We start from the raw sequence: 20,012 nt of genomic DNA on the forward strand, positions 1-20,012 counted from the left end.
AGGGGGAAAGATATGTTTGAACATTGGCATAGAAATAAAAAAGGTCTCTGTGAATATTGGTGTTTTTATCATGTGCACTGGAACCATCTTATAGGGTTTATAGTGTTATGTAAATAGGAAGAAGGTAATTTCTGTCCTGAAGACTCTTCAGTTGCACTTGAACTGCAGAACTGGAAGGTAAAATTTCCTTTCTGGTAATTTAAATGGTTATCTTCCTTCTTCAGTTCCCATTTCACCTCTTCCATCTCTCATGCCAAGGGGTGATGATACACTGGTAATTTTTCTTTGTCTTTGCTATATTTGTTGGGTAAATTTTAAGCACAGATTCTTCCCCTCTTCAATTTTTCTGTTATTACCCAGAATAGTCCCCTTCCCTCTCTTACTCTTCTTCCCCACCTACCAATTTTTGATGCATTCACCCTGTGTTGTACACATACTAGAAGTGTAATCCACTGCTTCTTTATTGCTACCACTTGGATGGATGGATAGATAGATAGATAGATAGATAGATAGATAGATAGATAGATAGATAGATCTGGTGCAAGTAACAATATCTAGAGGGGGCTTGTTTTGCAGTTCTCATGCAGGATTCTGCCCACACCCTTCATAGCAGGTGCCTTTTTTAGTTGCTTCCATTTTTAGACAGATATACTTACTCAGCCCTCTGCATAGAACAGCTGTTTTGCAAACCAAGGAGACAGTGATGGAAGGGAGATTTCTAGGTACAGATATTTTTGCACAGAGGCATTTCTTTCTGTGTTCTGTTCTCTGTTGCAGAAATTGCTGTTTGTGCAGCTAGAAATTCTTCCTAGGTACCCCTGGTTTGATCATTTGTATATTTTTGGGTATACATGTTGATCGAGTGGATAACATTGCTCTATATTGCCAATGGTAGCCTTGTGGCAAATGATTACAGGTCTGTTTATTTTAAATACACAAATGTGGCAACCCCTACCCCACTTCCCACCCACCCACCCCCTTTTTTCAGGAAGGCTGTGTGTACTCTGATTCTCCTAATACTACACTTTCTAGCAGTGACCTTTTTTTAAGCAGGACCTGTTCAACCTTCATGTTAGAAAGCTGTTGGTAGCCTTAGCCTTTTTCCCTCTTAAAGGTCAGAGCAGATTGGGTTATTTTTCTACAGAAACAAAAGTCTTAGTGGCACAATTTTGCTGCTTGGCAGAAGCAATATAATTCTAGCAGTTGCTCATCTTTAGAGCTTCTTGACATTTAATGGTAGGTTCATTTAGATTTTTGATATATCTAGGATTAACCGAATCTTCTGGTCACACTTTCTTCTTTCAAACTTCATATAATATAGGTAATTATATTAATACTAGAACTGGATTCCCACCCTGTCCCCCTCGTCCCCGCCATATTTGTGTGAATAGGGTACCATATTTTGAGGGATCCTGGCCCCCAAAATTAACTTCTACATTACACAGACTTTGCCTTTAACTGTACAGGTAAAGGGATGTGCAACAACTGTCTTTTTTTGGTGGAGGAGGAAAGGAGAGGATAGGTAGTCAGCCCTTACCCACAGACTGAACGATCCACAGCTAGGAAATATTTTTTAAAATATATAAATTTCCAAAAGCAAACCTTCAATTTGCTGTTTTATATAGGAGATGCATCATTTTATTATGCCATTGTATTTAATGGGACTTGAGCATACATGGATTTTGTTCCTGGAAGCAAACCCCAGTGGATACCGAGGGCCCACTGCAGTATGTAGTACATGTATATGTTTTATGTGTTTATGTATTTTTAATCATTTTTAAACTGATGTCTTAAACTTAGCAATTTAATTGACTGTTTAGTTCTTTTCAAAGTTTTGTACCATATTCAAATTCTCCCTTATCCAGAATTTTGAAATCCAAAATATTTCAAAATCCAAAACTTGTGTGTGTGTGTGTGTGTGTGGCTGAAATAATAACACCGTTGGTTTCTGATGATTCCATACACAAACTTTGTTTCATGCACAAAATTATTAAAAATATTATCTATAAAACTACAAATATATATGTATAAAACTACCTTACACTATGTGTATATGCTATGTGCATTCATTATGTGTATAAGGTGTACATGAAACATAAATGAATTATAGACTTGGGTCCTTCTCGAAGATATCTTTGCCTTTAACTGTACAGGTTATGTACATGCAAATATTCCAAAGTTCAAAAACACTCTGAAGTGCAAAACACTTCAGCTCCCAAATATTTTAGATAAGGGAGACTAAACCTATGATGAAGCTGAGCATCGAGATGACTTATTGAGTTAAGTCACTGTGGATTTCTCCAGTCCTGGTGTAGGTTGTGAAGCAGCTTCTTGATGGGAACACATAGCACCCAAATTCAGTTGGCTTTAGATGTATAGACAAATTCAACGGGATATGTCTCTCTGTTTAATTTTGCAGGGGCTCAAACCTGTGTTTTTTTAAAAGGAAGTTCAGTGAAATGAACTGCAGTTCTTAAAATAACAGTTTAATTTAGGTTTTTTTTAAATGATATTGAGAACTTTTCTTTACTGACTAGCGATCTTCAAGATCAGGTTAACAGTGACCTCAATATGATAACTAGATCAGCAGCTTTCCAACCCATGCATGTGTGTTGTGATAAACTATGTAAATTCTAGGCAATGTGTATTTTCCTTCTTGGAAATTGCTGCTCTGTGGGAGCCAGCATGATGTAGTGGTTTGAGTGTTGGACTACAACTCTGGAGACCAGGGTTCAAATCCATGCTCCTCCACGGAAACCTGTTGGGTGACCTTGAGCAAGTCACACTGTCAGACTTGGAGGAAGTCAAAGGGAAACCCCCTCTGAACGAATCTTGACAAGAAAACCCTGTCATAGATTCTCCTTTGCATCTGCTTGAGTCAGAAATGACTTGAGGGTATACAACAACAATGGGAGAAATTAGTAGTACATAGAATCTCTGGTTTTCACCTCAAAATGGTGTAAATCTCCCTTTCTGTGAAGGGAATCAAGGACAGTTCTTTTAGTTTAGTTTATTTCAGCATTTTGATGGCAAGGGATAAGCCTGTAGTGTTCTAGTTTTTGTTTCAAATTAGCTGTTCAACATTATTACATGACTTGAATTTGGGAGAGAACATTAAATATGTTTCAGACCTAGGTAGTCACTGTTTCTCAGTTAACCTTCGTCATGATCCTTGCAATAATAAAATGAAATTATTACCATAGGTTTCTTTGGAAGAAAAAAGTTATAGATAATGGCCAGGATCCAAGGCCAAAATCTGCTCTGTCTTGCCACTTCCACCAACATTGAGCATGTCCCCTTTCTCCTGTAACCCACTGTGAACCATAACACTGGCTTTAAAGGACTGTGAAAGCTGCAGGAGGATTTTTTTTGTGAACAGTGCTTCAGTAGGAATAGGAGGAAAAATCAATGTTAGCACCCTTTATAAATTGAAATTCATTTTGTTGCTCTAGAACAGTGATGGGCAAAATGTGGCTCACAGGCCCCTGTGACCCATTAGTCACAGCCTTCCCCACCATCAAAGTGAAAAGGTCCCAGAGCCTAAATAGCACTAGTACTGCTTGCTACAGCTTGCCACGGCATGACGCAAACATATCAGCACAATCTAAAGCAAGAGAAACACTCCTGCTTTCTTTTTCTGTTCACTACTCTCCATTTGTGTGCTGTATCTGTATCTTTCGATCCCCCTTCCTTCCTGTTTCTGGACTTTTGTTTCTCTTGTAATCCCTGATAATTCTTCCTTTATGTCGTATGGTTGGTGTGCCTCCCATTTCTGTATTTCTCTGGTACTAGTCTTCCTGCCACTTTTCTTTGCAAATTTCTTTCCTCTTTCCCCCACTGCATTTCCTCTCCACTTGTGTCTCCTTTGTTCCCTCAGCTTGCTTGTAAACACTCTCTGAAAGTGTTTGTGCTATTCTCTTATATTCAGTCAGTGAAAATATTCAGTATTAGAAATGAATAAAATACCATATATTTAAATATGATATTTGTATATATTAGTTTATATGAATATATTAAACAGTGTACCATTAAAGCAAAATATTAATCAGTTTAAATTTTTAAAAAATATATACAAATGTACAGTCCTCAGGCTCTTCTAAAAAACAAAATGTGGCCCCAGGTTCCACTGTTGTTGCTCATCCATGCTTTAGATGATTTTATTTGGCATAAAATCATCATGGTGTATAAAAGTACACTTAGTTTAAACAAAAATTATTAAATTTATTGTATGACTGAATTTATAATAATTGGGAATTGGTGATGGTGTTGATGATGATCTGCCGTGTACAAAACAGGGCTAGTTTTTCAAGATAATTAGGAACAGGAAAAGTCCTCAATAATAAGAGGGGGGGAAAATCAGTATTAGTAAAATAAAGAAAATTATTTTTTCTCCTCTAGTCTTCCACAGTGTCAAGCAACCACAGTGCACTCATTCCTCTAAAAAGAATGCAGGAAAAACTGAAAAGGGAAAAGCAAGACCAGGAACTGTAATGATTTCATGTATGTAGATTTACATAAAATTCTTCCTGTTACTCAGGCACCATACAGACAGGCCAAAATAAAGCTGCTTTGGGTCACTTTGGAGGTATGCTGTTTAAATGATCCATGTGTCCTAAGAGTCCGGAAGCCATGCCAAAGCCACAATCCAGTCCTAAGGTCTAGAGTGCAACTTTAGTGCAGCTTCCAGACTCTTAGGATGCATGCATTATTTAAACAGCATACCTCCAAAGTGACCCGAAGCAGCTTTATTTTGGCCTGTCTGTATGGAGCCATAGTTTTTAGTACTTATGAACATTCTAAAAGAAAGTATTCTATATTCGTCTTCCACCCAACCCCCATCCCATTTTTCTTGGGGGGGAAAGCTTTAGAAATAAATTGAAACCCTCCGATTTTTCCCCCAGGCCTTCACATCTCTAGTTTGGAAGGAATTTCCTGTTCTGCTATGTAACAAAGTAAAGTGTTGAATCTCAGCCTTGGAATGTACCATAATGTATCTTCTTGCAAAGTGTGGAGTTTTCAGTGAAGTCAGATTATAGATATTGCCATAGGGAAGAAATAATGGCTTTCTCTTTCTTCATTGTTCTAGCTTGCAGTTTGAATAATGTCAACATCAGTGGAATTAATGTGCATTTATTCAACTGATAATATCTTCATTAGATTTTCTATTAAGGATGGGTAATTCTTAGATAAACATATCTTTTTGTGATTCAGATAATTTTATGGGAACCACTAGTATTGTCTTCTGTATTTTTTAATGACTTTGTTTCTCCAGAAGATGTAAAGGCATATTTTGGAGTATTTTCTTTTTAATTTGCATTAGAACATAACCAGATATAAATAAAAATTTATTATTATTATTATTATTATTATTTTTAGAAGTTTGATATGTATCAGTATTTTTCCCACAGTTGTGATAAGTTGACAGGATACAGCTGACTAACCATCACTTTTGAGGTGAAAGCTACAGTAGCTTTATAATTTAGGACTTCATTGATCATCTGCAGATGTGTATTGAGTTTCCCTTATTTTAAAATACTTGGGGCCAGAAGTGTTTTGGATTTTGGATCCCCCCCCCCCCGATTTTGGAATACATGTATATGTACATAATGAGATATCTTGGAGATGGGACCCAAGACTAAACATGAAATACATGTATGTTTCATATACACCTTATATATATTATATATGAGCCAGTGTGGTGTAGTGGTTTGACTGCTGGACTACAACTCTGGAGACTAGGGTTTGATTCCTGGCGTGGCTATGAAACCCACTGGGCAAGTCACATACTCTCAGTCTCAGGGGAAGGCAAACCTTCTCTGAACAAATCATGCCAAAAACAAAAACAAAACAACAACCCCATGATAGGTTCACTTTGGGATCCCATAAGTTGGAAACAACTTCAAGGCACAAAACAACAATATGCATCTTATACACATACCCTGAAGGTAATTTTATACAGTATTTAAAAATAATTTTTGCATGAAACAACGTTTGGGTACATTGAACCATAAGAAAGCAAAGGTCTCAATATCCCAGCCACTCCTGAAAAAAGTTTTAGATTTTGGAGTATTTTAGATTTCAGAATTCCAGAGAAGGGAGACTCAACCTATACGTCTTGTTTGTTACCACCATTTCTGATGCAATTAGTAGAAGAGTGTACAAACTTGGCAGCATTACAGCTCTTTGAAAGCTTTACTCTTGGCTTGCTGATTTCTCATTGTTCAGATAGCATTAAAACATGGGTGGACTTGGAAAATTGTGCACTATAGTGTTATTCTTTTAAGCCTAAACATGGTTTTTATCTTATGTCTCTGGGATGGCCTCAGAACAAGAGGATAACACAAATGAGGGATATGAAGAGAAATAGTAATACAAGCGGGATAGGGGAGTAGACAGATACTTCTGAGTGTTAAAAAAATACTGTTAATTTGATTTTAAAAGCCAGAATAAAACATGAACATGCACACATTCCTCTCTGAAAGCAAAGGAAGAGATGATAATTTATCAAGGTTTAAATCCAGTAGTTAATTCCAACTAGAATAGACCCATTAAATGGCATTAGTACATGCATGAGTTCAAATGATTCAGTGAGTCTGCTCTGGTGGGATTTATAATTGGATTTAAGTCCAGAATTCTACTACAGTTACTTTTCTGTAGCAGAATATTGACTTGAGGCAACTGGGTGTGTGGGTTTCACATTAGAAGGGTCAATTCACTGGGGAATTTGATCGACTTTGGATGTACAGGAAGTGCAGTGAATGGAGCAGTAGAGTAATGCCTTGGGGATCACAAATTACTTTTGCTGAGGGTGGTATTGGGGAGGGATCATACTAGTTTGGATTGTCTTAGAGTCGGTGGGGGGGATTCAGGAAATTACGTTGCTTATTTTGAAGTGGGTTTTCTTTTTGTCATCCTGTTCTTTCTTGACCTCCAGCACACCTGTTTGTTAGAGCACTGGCATTGCTACTCAAAAGTGGTGGATCATGGTACATTTCCAATAAAGGAATAGTAGAAGTATGGTTCTGCCCCCTGGCACATTTTTTTTTGGGGGGGGGGACCCTGCCAGACTGCCACATCAGATAGCTGAAGAAGCACTATTTCAGAGTGCTAATAAACTGCTTTACTAACTGTTGGCATGCAGTTCATGAGCTGAAATTACAGGTTTGGGCCAAAGAAAGGGATGGCAGGCTTGTGCAATGTGTGAGAGAACAGCTGCTCACCATTTGAGTTGAAACAGGGCAAAAGGTTGACAAAATATTGCATCCAGAGCTTCTTTTCCTTATTGTCACATGTCTTTGCATTGAGGATCACTGGGTAAATGATAGGAAAGGAGACTAGTAATCTTAGTCGTCCATGCATTTAATACCTTATTTAAGGCTTAGCAGTGTGGTGTTCTGAGTGCATTTAGCAGTGTTTATTAAGAGGCATGTCAATAAAATATGTGTGTACAGAATTGCTGTACCATTAGTGGTGCATGCAACAGATTTTTCCTCTTGTAAGGGAACTGCATATTTTTGTTGCCTCAAGGGTAAGCTAACTTTTGAGGTTTCCTGTAAGCAGATCTGTGCTGCAAAGGATGTGCAAGTTCACTGGAGTGTCTGTATGCTGTTGGTTTTTTTGGTTTTTTTTATCAGATACATTGCATACTTGGAGAGACGAGCAGGTGTTTCTTAACATTGCCATTAAAATTAAGCACTCACATGTGTCTTTCAGCAAAACAATGAACAAAGTAGGAATAATTAACATGCTTTGCCTTACAATGTACAAATGGATGGTATCATTGCTGAAAATGTTACTGCTAAATCCATCTGTCGTTCCCATTAGAGTAGACCAATTGAAATATATAGGACTTACGTTAGTCCTATTGACAATCCTGTTAATTTAAATGGGTCTACTGTATTTGAGATTAAAACAAGGTTTAGCCCACAGTCTGGGAATGGTATCTGACTGTAACACACAATTGTAAATTACAACAGATAAAATGTGTTTATAATAGGATTGTCTTCCCTCATCTTTGTTACAGTCAAATGTTATCAGTTATAATTAAAGAAAGGAACCTGTATGTGTTTATACTAAGGTACTGTAGAGCAAATAAAATGTTCAGTTTGCATGTTATTGCATATCTATAGTAGACTGAAGTATGTTAAATGTTTGTAACCCAGATTCAGTGCATAAGTGTCTCTATTTGAAGCATAAAAACATACTGTATTTTCTGGCGTATAAGACTACTTTTTAACCCAGGAAAATCTTCTAAAAAGTTAGGGGTCGTCTTATACGCCGGGTGTTGTCTTATAGGGCAGGTGCTGAAACCTCCAAGCTGGACTGGAACTGGAAAAGTTGGGGGGTCGTCTTATACGCCCAGTCGTCTTATACGCCAGAAAATACGGGTAGGTATGAAAGAGAAAAGTTTAGGAGTAATTTGAGGGTAGAAAGACTATATCTTTGTTTTTTGTGACTTAAGTCAAGGTCCAGTGGATGATTTACGTTAGACTGAAAAGGATTTCCAATTGTCATTGTTTTAAAATAACAGAAACAAAATTGTTTCCCTCTAACCCTAAATTATACTGTAGAACTAAGAAGTAAGGAAAGTATTTGGTAACTGTCAAGAAGTAGATTTTTCTGAATGACAGTAAGCTTCGTTAAATTCTGGTGCTCAGATTCCTGAGTTCACAATTCTTTTATTCTAACTGTATATCTTTTGCACCAAGGCTCAAGATGGTAAATTTTGAGGTTGTAATAAAATGCAAGGGAGCCAGCGTGGTGTAGTGGTTTGCGTGTTGAATGACAACTTTGGACACCAGGGTTTGATTCCCTGCTCAGCCATGAAACCCACTGGGCAAATCATATGCTCTCAGCCTCAGGGGAAGGCAATGGCAGACCTTTGAACAAATCTTGCCAAGAAAACCTCATGGTAGGTTCGACTTAGGGTTACCATAAGTAGAAGGTTCACAACAACATCAACAACAACAAGCAAAGCAGATTCCTCAAACATCAAGTCTGTCCAGCTTGGCTTAACTGATGGTGAAATTAGGTTGTACAGGTTTGCTAACTGACGTCTGTATTTGTGCTGTACTACAGATTCTTCATTTACAAGTGGGATGTTAGGGAAACCCTTGTAAGCTTTACGTATACCTAATATCAGTGCTGACATCCTAATAAAGCAGAGTTGGGAAGTGAGCTTGTTCCAGATAGAGTCAGGTATGTGGTTCTGGAACACACATTCCTAAGACAGGTTTCCTTCTTTGTTAAGGGTGAGGAAGCAGTAAAGTCTCCCCCAGGTATAGCAGGAGTTGTGCTTTATTTCCAGAAAAATAAATATTAAATAGAGAGGGTTTTATGTACTAGCAGTATTTCATACCTGAAGGCCTTTTTAAAAATGGATGTAATATTGACAATTTTAGAGACTAATTGGATCTAACCCTTGTATTTTGTACAGTAACGTTGTTGTAGATAGCTACATCATCGTGGAGCAGTCCCCTTTCTTTCCACACTATTTAATGGCTCAGATGAAAACCTCTGGTAAAAACAAGACAAAACACCATAGCAGTTGTGTTTGGCCTGGACTGTGGTGTCATAACTTTTGCTTTACTTCATGTTTGGGAGCTTGCACACTGAATAGCCCCAAAGCATAGCATTATATTGAAGACAAGATCCCCACCCATATGTCTGGTAACGACCAGGCTTAGAGGGCTCCTAAAATTGTCCAAAATTTGAGAGATTCTGGGTGTAACTAAGATTGCCTTATTGAATTCTCTCTCTCTTTCTGTGTGTGTGTGTGCCTTCAAGTCACTTGTCAATTTACGGCAAGTCCATGAATTTCATAGGGTTTTTCTAGGAAAGAACACTCAGAGGTGGTTTTGCCAGTTCCTTCCTCTGAAATATAACCTACAGCACCTGGTATTCATTGGCGGTCTCATAGCCAAATACCTACCAGGACTGACCTTGCTTACATTTTCTCCCTTAAGTTGTAACTTAGCTGATTTTCTACCTTCTGAGAATTGTTTGGTTACATGAAAGTATTGTGTGGTCATGTCCCAAGTTACCCTTAGTGATGATAATCTGCTAGCTTTTCATGCTGACACTGCAGTTATAGATGATGGACAATTTCAGCTGCCTCTGCTCAGAATAATTTAAATTAATTTAAATTTGTATTGACAATAAGGGGATCCAGGGCAGGCTCAGCTGTAATCTCCCTGTGGCTAGATCTCATTATTGACCTGTAGCTGTCTGTTTTGGAACTGTAGCGTGTTGAGCTTTGTTCACATATTGTGTTTTGCTCTTGCATAATTCTAATGGAGAAGTATTCTGAAAACTGGAGGAGCTGTGTATCCACAGCTCCACAGTCTGATCCTTCACTTGAAGAAGCAGTTTTATTGGTTGTATATTGAAAACCAAAGGAAGTGTAACTGCCCAGAAGTAGAATTGCTTTTAGGGCTACACTGGGCAATGTAATTTAGAAAAGAGAGGGTGTATGGAAGATTATTTTTGGATGTTTTTTAAAAAATTCACATCTTTGATGGTGTAGTTGGTCCTAATCAAAACATGCTGTTGTTGCTTTTGTGTCTTTGATATTCTACATTGTTTGTGTATGTGATACTTTTTTCCTAGTCCAGTATCAATACTGGACTAGCAGTGTGCGGTGGCACATTTATCTTACTCCTGCAACTCCCTTTAGCTTTATGTGTTTCTTGTTTAATCTCTTTTGACCTTTTTTCTGGCAATGGCTAGTGCTTTTTGTTTTGAATCTCAGCATAGCTGTTGATGATAGTGTGAGATGGAGGTCTCTCATTCATGGGGTCATCATAAGTCGAAATGAACAAAAATAACAAATCTCACTGAAGTACAAAAGATGTTTGGAAACTTTTGCAGTACATAAATAGTTTGCATTGCTTTTTCACTAGAAGATTTCAAAGGAATGTAGAATCAGAGAGTGAGGCATCCCTCTCCCCTTGTAGGTATTATGTTGTACCAGAAACCTATGTATTGCTCCCTTGCTCTTAAGAAGAAAAGTAGAGTATTGTCTACTTGTCATTGTCAAAAGCCTTCTCTTGAATTTGGCCTCTCAGAATCACAGAGTTGGAAGAGCCGCAAGGGCTATCCAGTCCAACCCCCTGCCATGCAGGAAATCCAGATCAAAGCGTCCCAGACAGATGGCCATCCAGCCTCCATTTGAATCTAAAAGTGTTCTGTAAAGACATTGTAGCTAGGTGATCATCCTGTGTACTCCATTTTTTAAAGAATGACAAAGGTAAATCAGTTATAAGTGGAATGGTGTGGAGATTTCCACATGACATTCTATACTGTTGCTGCAACTATTTGTTCCATCGCAGAGACAAAACAAATAAAACTGAGAACCACACCCTATGGTTCTAAATTAGAGTTGTATTCCTGGAATTTTTTTTAGTTCTGTCTGTTGTTTTAATAGAAAAATAAGTAGTGTAATGTGAGTGAAATTTACTAGTGCATGGCAGCAAGGTTGATAAGCAGTGGTAAACTGGCAAAGATCTGTTAAAAGAACAGGCACAGTGTTCTGGAAAATTTTGTCAAAATATTTCAGTCACATTCACAGCTTGGGTCTAGAATACAGGTACAGGAATATGGGAATCCCAGGAAAATGTGTAAATATGGAGCTTTTCATGACTGGTTTTAGCATTCTGCATTCTTGTCAGTCTTCCTTCATTTTGTGTCAGATTGTCTTGGTTTTAGATTTCATAAAAATGGCTGTTCGTCTGCTGGTGACATGAAACTTAAGCAGAAAAACATAATGGTATCCATTATGTTTAGCTCTGTGATTCACATTAAGTGTTTGGGGTGTGGGGAGAGCTCCATAAATGAGAAGCGGAAGTAATGTGACAGTGGTTGGGAAGACAGACACTACAAGATTTTGGACCTAACAGAACATGGAAAGATTTTTTCTTCCTTTATGAGGAACAAAGAAACCTAGAAGTGGAATCCTGAAATGGAATAATGGGCAGCAGATAATAGGATGCATCTACAGTGCCACATCCTCCTATTGTTGTTAACAGCGGGTCCTGCTGGTTTGAACACATTACAGGAGTCGTTGTGGTTTAATGCCAAATCAAAAATAAAATGACTTTGCTATTATTTGCAACCAAGTTCTAACTGTTTAAAGCTTCTTTTATGTTTTCAGGCATTAATGTTGAAAACATGATAGACGAACACATGCAGTGTTTCAATGAATGTGTTTGTTTTATGACAGAGGGACTCCATGAAAGATGACAGAAGAAGTTATTGTTATAGCAAAGTGGGATTACACTGCGCAACAGGACCAAGAACTTGACATAAAGAAGAATGAGCGCCTCTGGCTGCTAGATGACTCCAAAACATGGTGGAGGGTAAGAAATGCAGCCAACAAAACAGGATATGTGCCATCAAATTATGTGGAGAGAAAGAACAGCCTGAAGAAGGGTTCTTTGGTTAAGAACCTGAAAGACACATTGGGTAAGTCCTTATTTGGAATATTACACTGCTTCTGTTACAAAACCAAGTGGATAAAAAGCCCTGTACAGATATAACAACAGTTTTCTGTACAAAAAAGTATCATTTCTATTAATTTATTAAACTACTTAAATTTTAGAAGATTTGAAGTGTTAAGGAGCCATATTTTTATTTTTATTTCTTGAAATAAATATAAAAAGATCTGTCATTTTTTTAAATTTTGTCTTTATTCTGATATTCCATTTTTAAAATAAAAAGTATGGGTGACATATGTCTCATGTTTTTTCCCCAAAACTAGAAACTTGTAAATGGGTGAACTTGCTAATATGTTGTCATGGAGACTGATAGCAAGTTTATGTTCAGTGTGGCTTTGCCATTGTTTAGTCTTACACTTGCACATTCATTACGAAGTTTAAAAATACTTTTCTCTTTTCTGGCTTATTACCTCATTCTTTAAATTGTATGAGGGCATAACTAGCCCAAGAAGATCCTTTTTATTTGTTTTTTCTCCCCCCCCCCCCCCCACAACACATTATGCTGTCTTGCCATTTACTGATACAAAAATCTGTGAAGAAAAAAATGTACAGTATACCCCTTTCTCATATCACAAAGATTTATGCCAACTTAGAAGTCATTCTGTCTCCCTTCCCTCTACTTGTTATTTCAGTGAATCAGCTTAATTTTATTTTATAGTAAGTGTGCCATGTTCATATAGTGAGGTTGTTAGGAAGAAATTATTATTGACCTGTTGTTAAATGCCTTAAGTCAACTCCAATTTAGGGCAACCCGATGTAGGGTTTTCTTGGCAGGATTTATTTAGAGAAGGTTTGTCATTGCCCTACTTTTAGGCTTAGAGAATATGACTTCTCCAAGGATGTCCATGGCTGAGTGTTGATTTCATCTGAGGTTTTGCAGAGTCCTAATCCAGTACTCAGATTGACCTCAATTTATTCCTCATTTATAGGAAATATTTTTAAAAATTAAAAGTATAAAAATAATATTTAGAGTCAAACTAAGTAATATCACACTTTGGGCATATCTTGAGATGACATGACTCATTAGAAAAGATAATGCTTCGTAAAGTTGAAAGCAGTGGGAAAATAAGAAGACCACATTACAGGTGGATTGACTTAGGGGGTATATAGACTGGCACTTTATGCCGGCCTGCACCCAAACTAAGGCTCAGGAAGGGCTGAGCATTCACATGCTCAAAGCCCTTACTGCGCACCGCGGGTGCCATCTTGCCACACACCCATCCAGATGACATGCACCATGATGACGTCCGTCGTGTGCAGTGCCCACATGGTGCTGCACACAAGGAGCATCATAGGGCTGTGCCGCGGTGCTTAAGGCACCCGTTCTAGGGCGCAAATAGGAGCCCTGTTTTACGGCTTCTACTTGCACCAGTGTCCTGGACTGCGGCCAGCACACACAACCAAACACCAATAAGAATGGCTCAGCAAGGAAGCTAGCTATGCAGCTGGAAAACAGTCTACAGACCTTGCTATAGTCCGAGAGAGCAAGCCACGAGCCAAAGCCAGAGTCAGGATATCAGAGGTCACGGAAGTCAGTTCGGTCCAAGTTAGGGCAACCAGAAGGTAGCAGTAGTCCAGTTTGTTCCAAAGTCATAGGTTCAAGGCAAACAAGGGTTCAGGAAACAGGGGGCCAGTGCGGGCAGCAATCACACCAAAGGATCTTGCAATAAACTCTGGCACCGAGTTGGCGTCCCCCAGCCGGTTAAGTAAGAGACACTCTCCCTTGTGCCAGCTGTAGCTTGTTTGTAGTTTGCCTCTCTGCAAGCCTCCTGGACCGATGCACGCAAGCACTCTCAGCTCTTCTTTGCTTAAAGGAAGGGACCTGCATGCTTGGTTCTTCCTCAAGAGCCACACTCAACTGCTGAGCCTCTGGAGGGGGCTCCACATAGTTAGAGCCTGGCTGAGCCTCAACCACTGGGGCTGGAAGATCAAGGCTGGGGTCTGACAGGGCAGAACTGGGACCTGGTATAGCCTCAATCTCCTCTTGCACCTGAGGAGCCACAGCTTCCTCCGAGTCCTCTGAGTCCTCCTCTTGGCTGGCCATGACAACCGGGTTGGGAGTGTGGTGTGCAGCTGCCATGTCCCCAACCCAGCGCTTCCTAAATAGGCTGTCTGTTCGGCCCCTTTGTCAAGGTAGGAAGGAACATGTGCCCCTGACTTTGTAAGACCTTAGCAGGATTATTAGTAATCAGCTGCCTTGGAGGTCTCTCATAGGTAGGGTTTCCATAAGATGAAGCTGACTTAACAACAGTTAGCAGCAACAGTCAAATCTGATGTGATATAAGTCATCTCCGATTGATAAGAATTAGTAGGATCTACTATCAATTTTATTTATTACAATAGATAGCAGCTCTTTCGACTCCTTAATCAGATTGGGACTGTAGCACTGGGGGGGGGGGTACTAGTCCTCTCCATGCCTTTAATCTAAATAAAATCTTATACATTGTGAAGCTAGTTTACCAGCTATTAGAGGACAGAATTCTATAATTGGTTGGTCAGCCATGGAAAATTCCTCCATGTGTATCTTTGGTGCTTAGGTCAAAAGGCTTTAGAGGTCCAAGCAAGCACCATGAATTGTTTCTGGAATGCTAAAGGAAGCTGAAATGGACTTTGGGGAGCCAATATTGTGCTTCACAGAAACTTTCACAGTTAGAAGGCCTCCACATTTATTACTACCTTTAGTCTTCAGTCAGTGACAGTCCTGCTTATCTAGCCTTGAGGTCTAGCTTAGCTTCCAAGAACACAATATCTGGTACATCAGAGATGGGTTGCCGTGACAATATAGTCTGCAGCACCTGGTATTTTCAGGTGGTCTCCCTTCTGGTTTTGCCAAATGGACTGACCAAACAAACAAACAAACTTTGTTGCTGTAAAGTCATTGTTTTTTCATGAGAGCCAGGTGGTTTAGTCATTTGAAGGTTACACTGTGACTCTGGAAACCAGAGTTCGAATTTCCACTCAACCATGGACAACCATTGTGTGACCTTGGACAAGTCACACACTCAATCTTTTTATATTGTTGTGATACAAGTGGGCCCTTGGTAAATGCTGGAGTTTGGTTCTAGGACTCGTGTGCATACTAAAGAAGGAGGATGTTCAAATCCCATTATATACAATGGCATAACAAAATGATGTCCCTTATATAAAATGGCAAAAGCAAGGTTTGCTTTTGGGATTTTCGGGGGGAATAGTTGAATCTGTGACTATAATTGATTCATATCCAAAGTTAGAAGCACAAAGGTTCATGTTCTTACTTTACAGTTTACTATTTGTTCGAATCTAAATAGACTGCACTCTTGATTGCCTTTTTTCCTCTCTCTTTCTTCCACACAACTTCCTGTTTATTTTGAAAGTTTGCTAGAAACTGTCAGCTATTTCCTCCTTTTGAATCAACACAGTTTGCTAGCAATCTGGATGCTTTATATGCCGCCCCTCCGCATTTCACCACCAAAGGAAGTGAAGCTTTTGTTTAGCTGCTGCCTTGGCTGTGAGAGGACTCTCACTCCATTAGTTCCTATGATTTCAAGTTTTTTTGTCCTGTGTCCCTTTGTGTGTGTGTGGCTTGTGTGATCTTATGTCTGGAATTAACATGGTTTATGACAACACTGTGTGAACTTCTCACTCAGGAAAGAGTTGTTTTGCCTGATGAGGATTCTAGGCATTGGACTCCTTAGTTTTGGTACAAAGTTGAACCTAGATTCCATATTGATTAAGCAGCCACACAATCAAGGGAAAATATGCCCAGTATCAAGGGAAAATATTCAAAGTATATATCTGAGATTAGGAATAGAAAGGACTAGGAAAGTGAAACGGAGGCCTTTTTTGCATCTTCAAATTGCAGTAGGCTATTGAATAGTGGTTTGTGAGAGCCAGCATGATATAGTGGTTTGAACGTTGGATTATGACTCTGGAGACGAGGATTCATATCCCCATTCATCCATGGAAACCCACTGGGTGTCCTTGGGCATGTCACACTCTCTCAGCCTCCAAGGGCAGAAAAGGCAAAAAACAAAAACAAAACCCCTAACCCTGAAAAAATCTTGCCAAGAAAACCCCGTGATAGGTTCACCTTAGGGTCATCATGTTGGAAACGACTTGAAGGCACACAACAGCAAACGGCCGCATTGAATAGTGAATATGTACATATGGATAGGTGCAACATCCAGCAGTTGTTTACAGAAGTGAATTTATCTCTGTTTTTTAGTGATCACTGTGGCATTCCCGAAGTAGCTGAAGCAGCCTCAGAATAAATGTTTCCTTAAAATATGAACTGAGATACAATACTTTTCAGTAGAAACTGTTTGCAGATTCAGCTCTTAATCATAAAGGGATCAACTATCAGTTGATGAATACAAATGAATGAGCTTTCAGTTCAGTCCCAGCCAGAAAAGTCTTTTGAAAATTGTTTGCTGCAGATTTACCAGAGACTGCACAGTTTTATTCCGAGCGGTCTTCAAAGAGACAAAAATGGCATCAAGTAATTGTGTGCAAGTACAGCAGATGTTTTTCAGTTGATCCACCTACAGATCATGAATAAAATTGAGAGTGAATGCTATGCAGGTGCAGCTGTCAGATGTTCTGCAAGCCTAACTCGTCCCATCTTCTGTGAGGATCACAGTACTTCTAGCACTTTTTAATGTGGTAGTATCAAAAGTCAGTATATATGTTAACACATGATGGATGTTTGTGAGAGAGAAAAAGGTCATTATAAAAATGCTTGTTCTCATTTTTAGCCAAACCTATAGCCTGAAAAACTGCAAGAAAGAAAGAAAAAAGCCTTAGACTAGGGATATAAAATAGAAATTCTGAAGCCAAGGGGCAGGTAGTAGGGTCCCTGGTATGCTAGTGAATATGTTTTCCTTTTCAAAAACCAGGCATGTTATAGTGTTGGAATTTTGATCAGGACCATAGCAAATACATGTTGAGTCTCCCATATCCAGAATTCCAAAATCTGAAAATTTACAAAAAAACCAAACCTTTTTTCAGCAGTGGCTGGGACAGTGACACCTTAATGTTTGTGTACACCGAACCACCACAAAATTATTTAAAGTGTATAAAATTACCTTTATTTTATGTATGTAATGTGTAAAATCAGTGATTCCCAAACTCTGGTCCTCCAGAAACATTCATCATGTGTGTTAATATGTGTACTGACTTTTGGACTTCAGCTCCCAGAATCCCAGAGTATTGGCTAAGATGGTTGAGGCCTGTGGGAGCTGAGTCCAAAACCCCTGGAGGACCAGTGTTTGGCAATCACTGGTGTAGATGAAACATAAATTATTATTTTTTTGTTTACATTTAGGTCCCATCTCCAATGTATGTTTGCATATGCAAATACTAGCATTCCAAAATCCAATAAATACATAAAATAAAATCCAAAACACTTTTGGTCCCCAAATATTTTGAACAAGGGAGACATCCTGTAGTTTAACCAAAAAAAGTCCCTCTTTGCCATTACATTGGCTATTTCTTTAAGGGGGGGAAAATCCCCAAAATGCAGAATGGCCCTTAGTTCTGAGATACTGCAGCCAATGATAGATTAGGTGCCAGGAAATGGGCAAGTATTCTGTGACATGTTGCTTGTCCAACATCAAACTCCATATCTATATAATATCTATACCCAGGTAACCTCTACTTGCCAAACATAAAATATCTACCAATCTGTGCCAGATATCATGTGGTGTCTGTCCATCACAGTCTTTTGGAGTTTTTAAGGGAAATCTTCCTAATGGTGTTTAATTTTATCATGCAACAGCATATTTGGTCGCAGAACATTAAACTGGTTGAGAGCCAACATGAAATTCCATAGATTGATCTTCCATTAATAAAAATGTAAAATCTTTTGTTTGTATTGTTGATGTTGTGATCTGATTTTAAGACAGTTTGATTTCTTGAAAAAGCAACAGTTTTACTTGGCCATTCTGGTCTGCTTTCTAAACTTAGTAGGTTTTGTTTCTTTTGTTCCCTGTTCTTAGTGCTTAGTCCAATGAAAACTTGCTGCAACAAAATAAAGAGATTGTTAAGCATGTCATTCTCATTATCTTTGTATTGGTAACGTTGACATTTTTGGAAGTTATAGTTAACTGATTTAAAGCAAATTCAGTTTATAATAAAGTGTCAAATATTGAACACCATATGCAGATATCACCTTTCAATGCTTTTAAAACTATGTATATGACTTGTTCCTGCCTTAATTCTGCCTCTCCTGCCCACACTGAGAATGATGGCATGACTAAAGCAACAGTTTTCCCTTATATAGCTCTACTTTAACTTCATTTGCTTTATATAATATAATCAGTGGTGTCACTGAGCCAGTTTGCACAAGCTCTGTGGAACCGGTTGTTAAAATTGTTAAAAGATGCAGCGACTAAGGAGGTTGAAAGGGGAGCCAGGGAACAAAAAGGGAGGAGAAGTAGGAAGTGATGGGAACAGAAGCAGAGGATGGAGAGGCAAAAAGGTCAAAGGAAGGGAAGGACTAGTTCATCTAGAGCTCCGGGGGAGAGCCAAGGATGAGACTCGGTTGTTAATTATTTTGAATGACAGCACTGAATATAATAAAGTCATCCATTAATTCAGGCTTATGTAAGACGGTTGCTTCTTATCTGGTATAACTGGGAATAGAGCGAGGACCTATGTTTTGTGTTTACTGAGTTTTTTAGAATAAGAAGAGTGGAACGTGTGGCTTCTCTTCATTTGAATCCATAGGCACATCAACTCTGTAGAAATAATGCAGTTTGACACCACTTTTAACTGCTGTGGCCCATCCTACAGCATCCTGGGATTTGTAGTTTTGTGAGGCACCAGCACTCTTTGGCAGAGAAGGTTGAATACCTTGGGAAACTACATACTGTATGCCCTGCAGGATTCCATAGGATGGAGCTACAGCACTTATAGTGGTGTCAAAAGTGCATTATTTCTACATTGCAGATGCATCTCAGGTTACTTGAATTTCAACGTCTGCTGTTGTATGTAATAGGAGTATTTTTTGAGACGAGTGCCTTTTTGAGACTGGTAATCCCGATTTCTGTAGTGGCAATTTAATACCCCCTCCCCAACAAAAGTCTTTTAATTAATTTTTTAAGTTTGTTTTGTTCCATTGAACAAGCTTTAACAAGTCAATGTGGTATTCTTCAACAAGATGACAAGCCATACCTAATTCAGAAAATATCCAACCCCTACAGTTTCATGGACATTTTCTCTACTTGAGCAGGAAAGACAACCAGACACGGTTCTCTGCTGCTCCTTGAAGAAATGTAGGGCACCTTCAAGCATCAGCACTGAACTGACATGAAAGGCTAGTAGGGGAGGGATATGTGGTTTGATGAGGACTTCTGGGAAATGTCACTCATGTCATTCTGTTGCACTCATCTTCATAGGTCGTAAACTGCATTTTGAACTGTATACCACACACATAATTAATGTTTACTATTCATAGTGGTGAGAGCCAGCATGGTGTAGTTGTTTGAGTGTTGGACTAGATTCAAATCCTTGCTCAGCCATGGAAACTCACTGGATGAC

The 20,012-nt window shown here is 38.8% G+C and overlaps 1 protein-coding gene across 6 annotated transcripts in view; it reads left to right on the top strand.

The window, feature by feature from the left end:
* Positions 1-20,012, top strand: part of NCK2 (NCK adaptor protein 2) — a 78,932-nt gene that overhangs the window by 42,521 nt on the left and 16,399 nt on the right. For 5 of the 6 annotated variants that reach the window (XM_042458653.1, XM_042458656.1, XM_042458655.1 and 2 more), the window contains one exon: positions 12,221-12,462. In XM_042458653.1, coding sequence (XP_042314587.1) covers positions 12,237-12,462 — 226 coding nt within the window. In that variant the 5' untranslated portion in view covers positions 12,221-12,236. Of the gene's footprint in view, positions 1-4,398; positions 4,501-12,220; positions 12,463-20,012 lie in introns of those variants that run through there. The other variant, XM_042458657.1, reaches the window with a different exon arrangement.

Source organism: Sceloporus undulatus, chromosome 3, assembly GCF_019175285.1.
Source record: "Sceloporus undulatus isolate JIND9_A2432 ecotype Alabama chromosome 3, SceUnd_v1.1, whole genome shotgun sequence".
NCBI lineage: Eukaryota > Metazoa > Chordata > Lepidosauria > Squamata > Phrynosomatidae > Sceloporus > Sceloporus undulatus.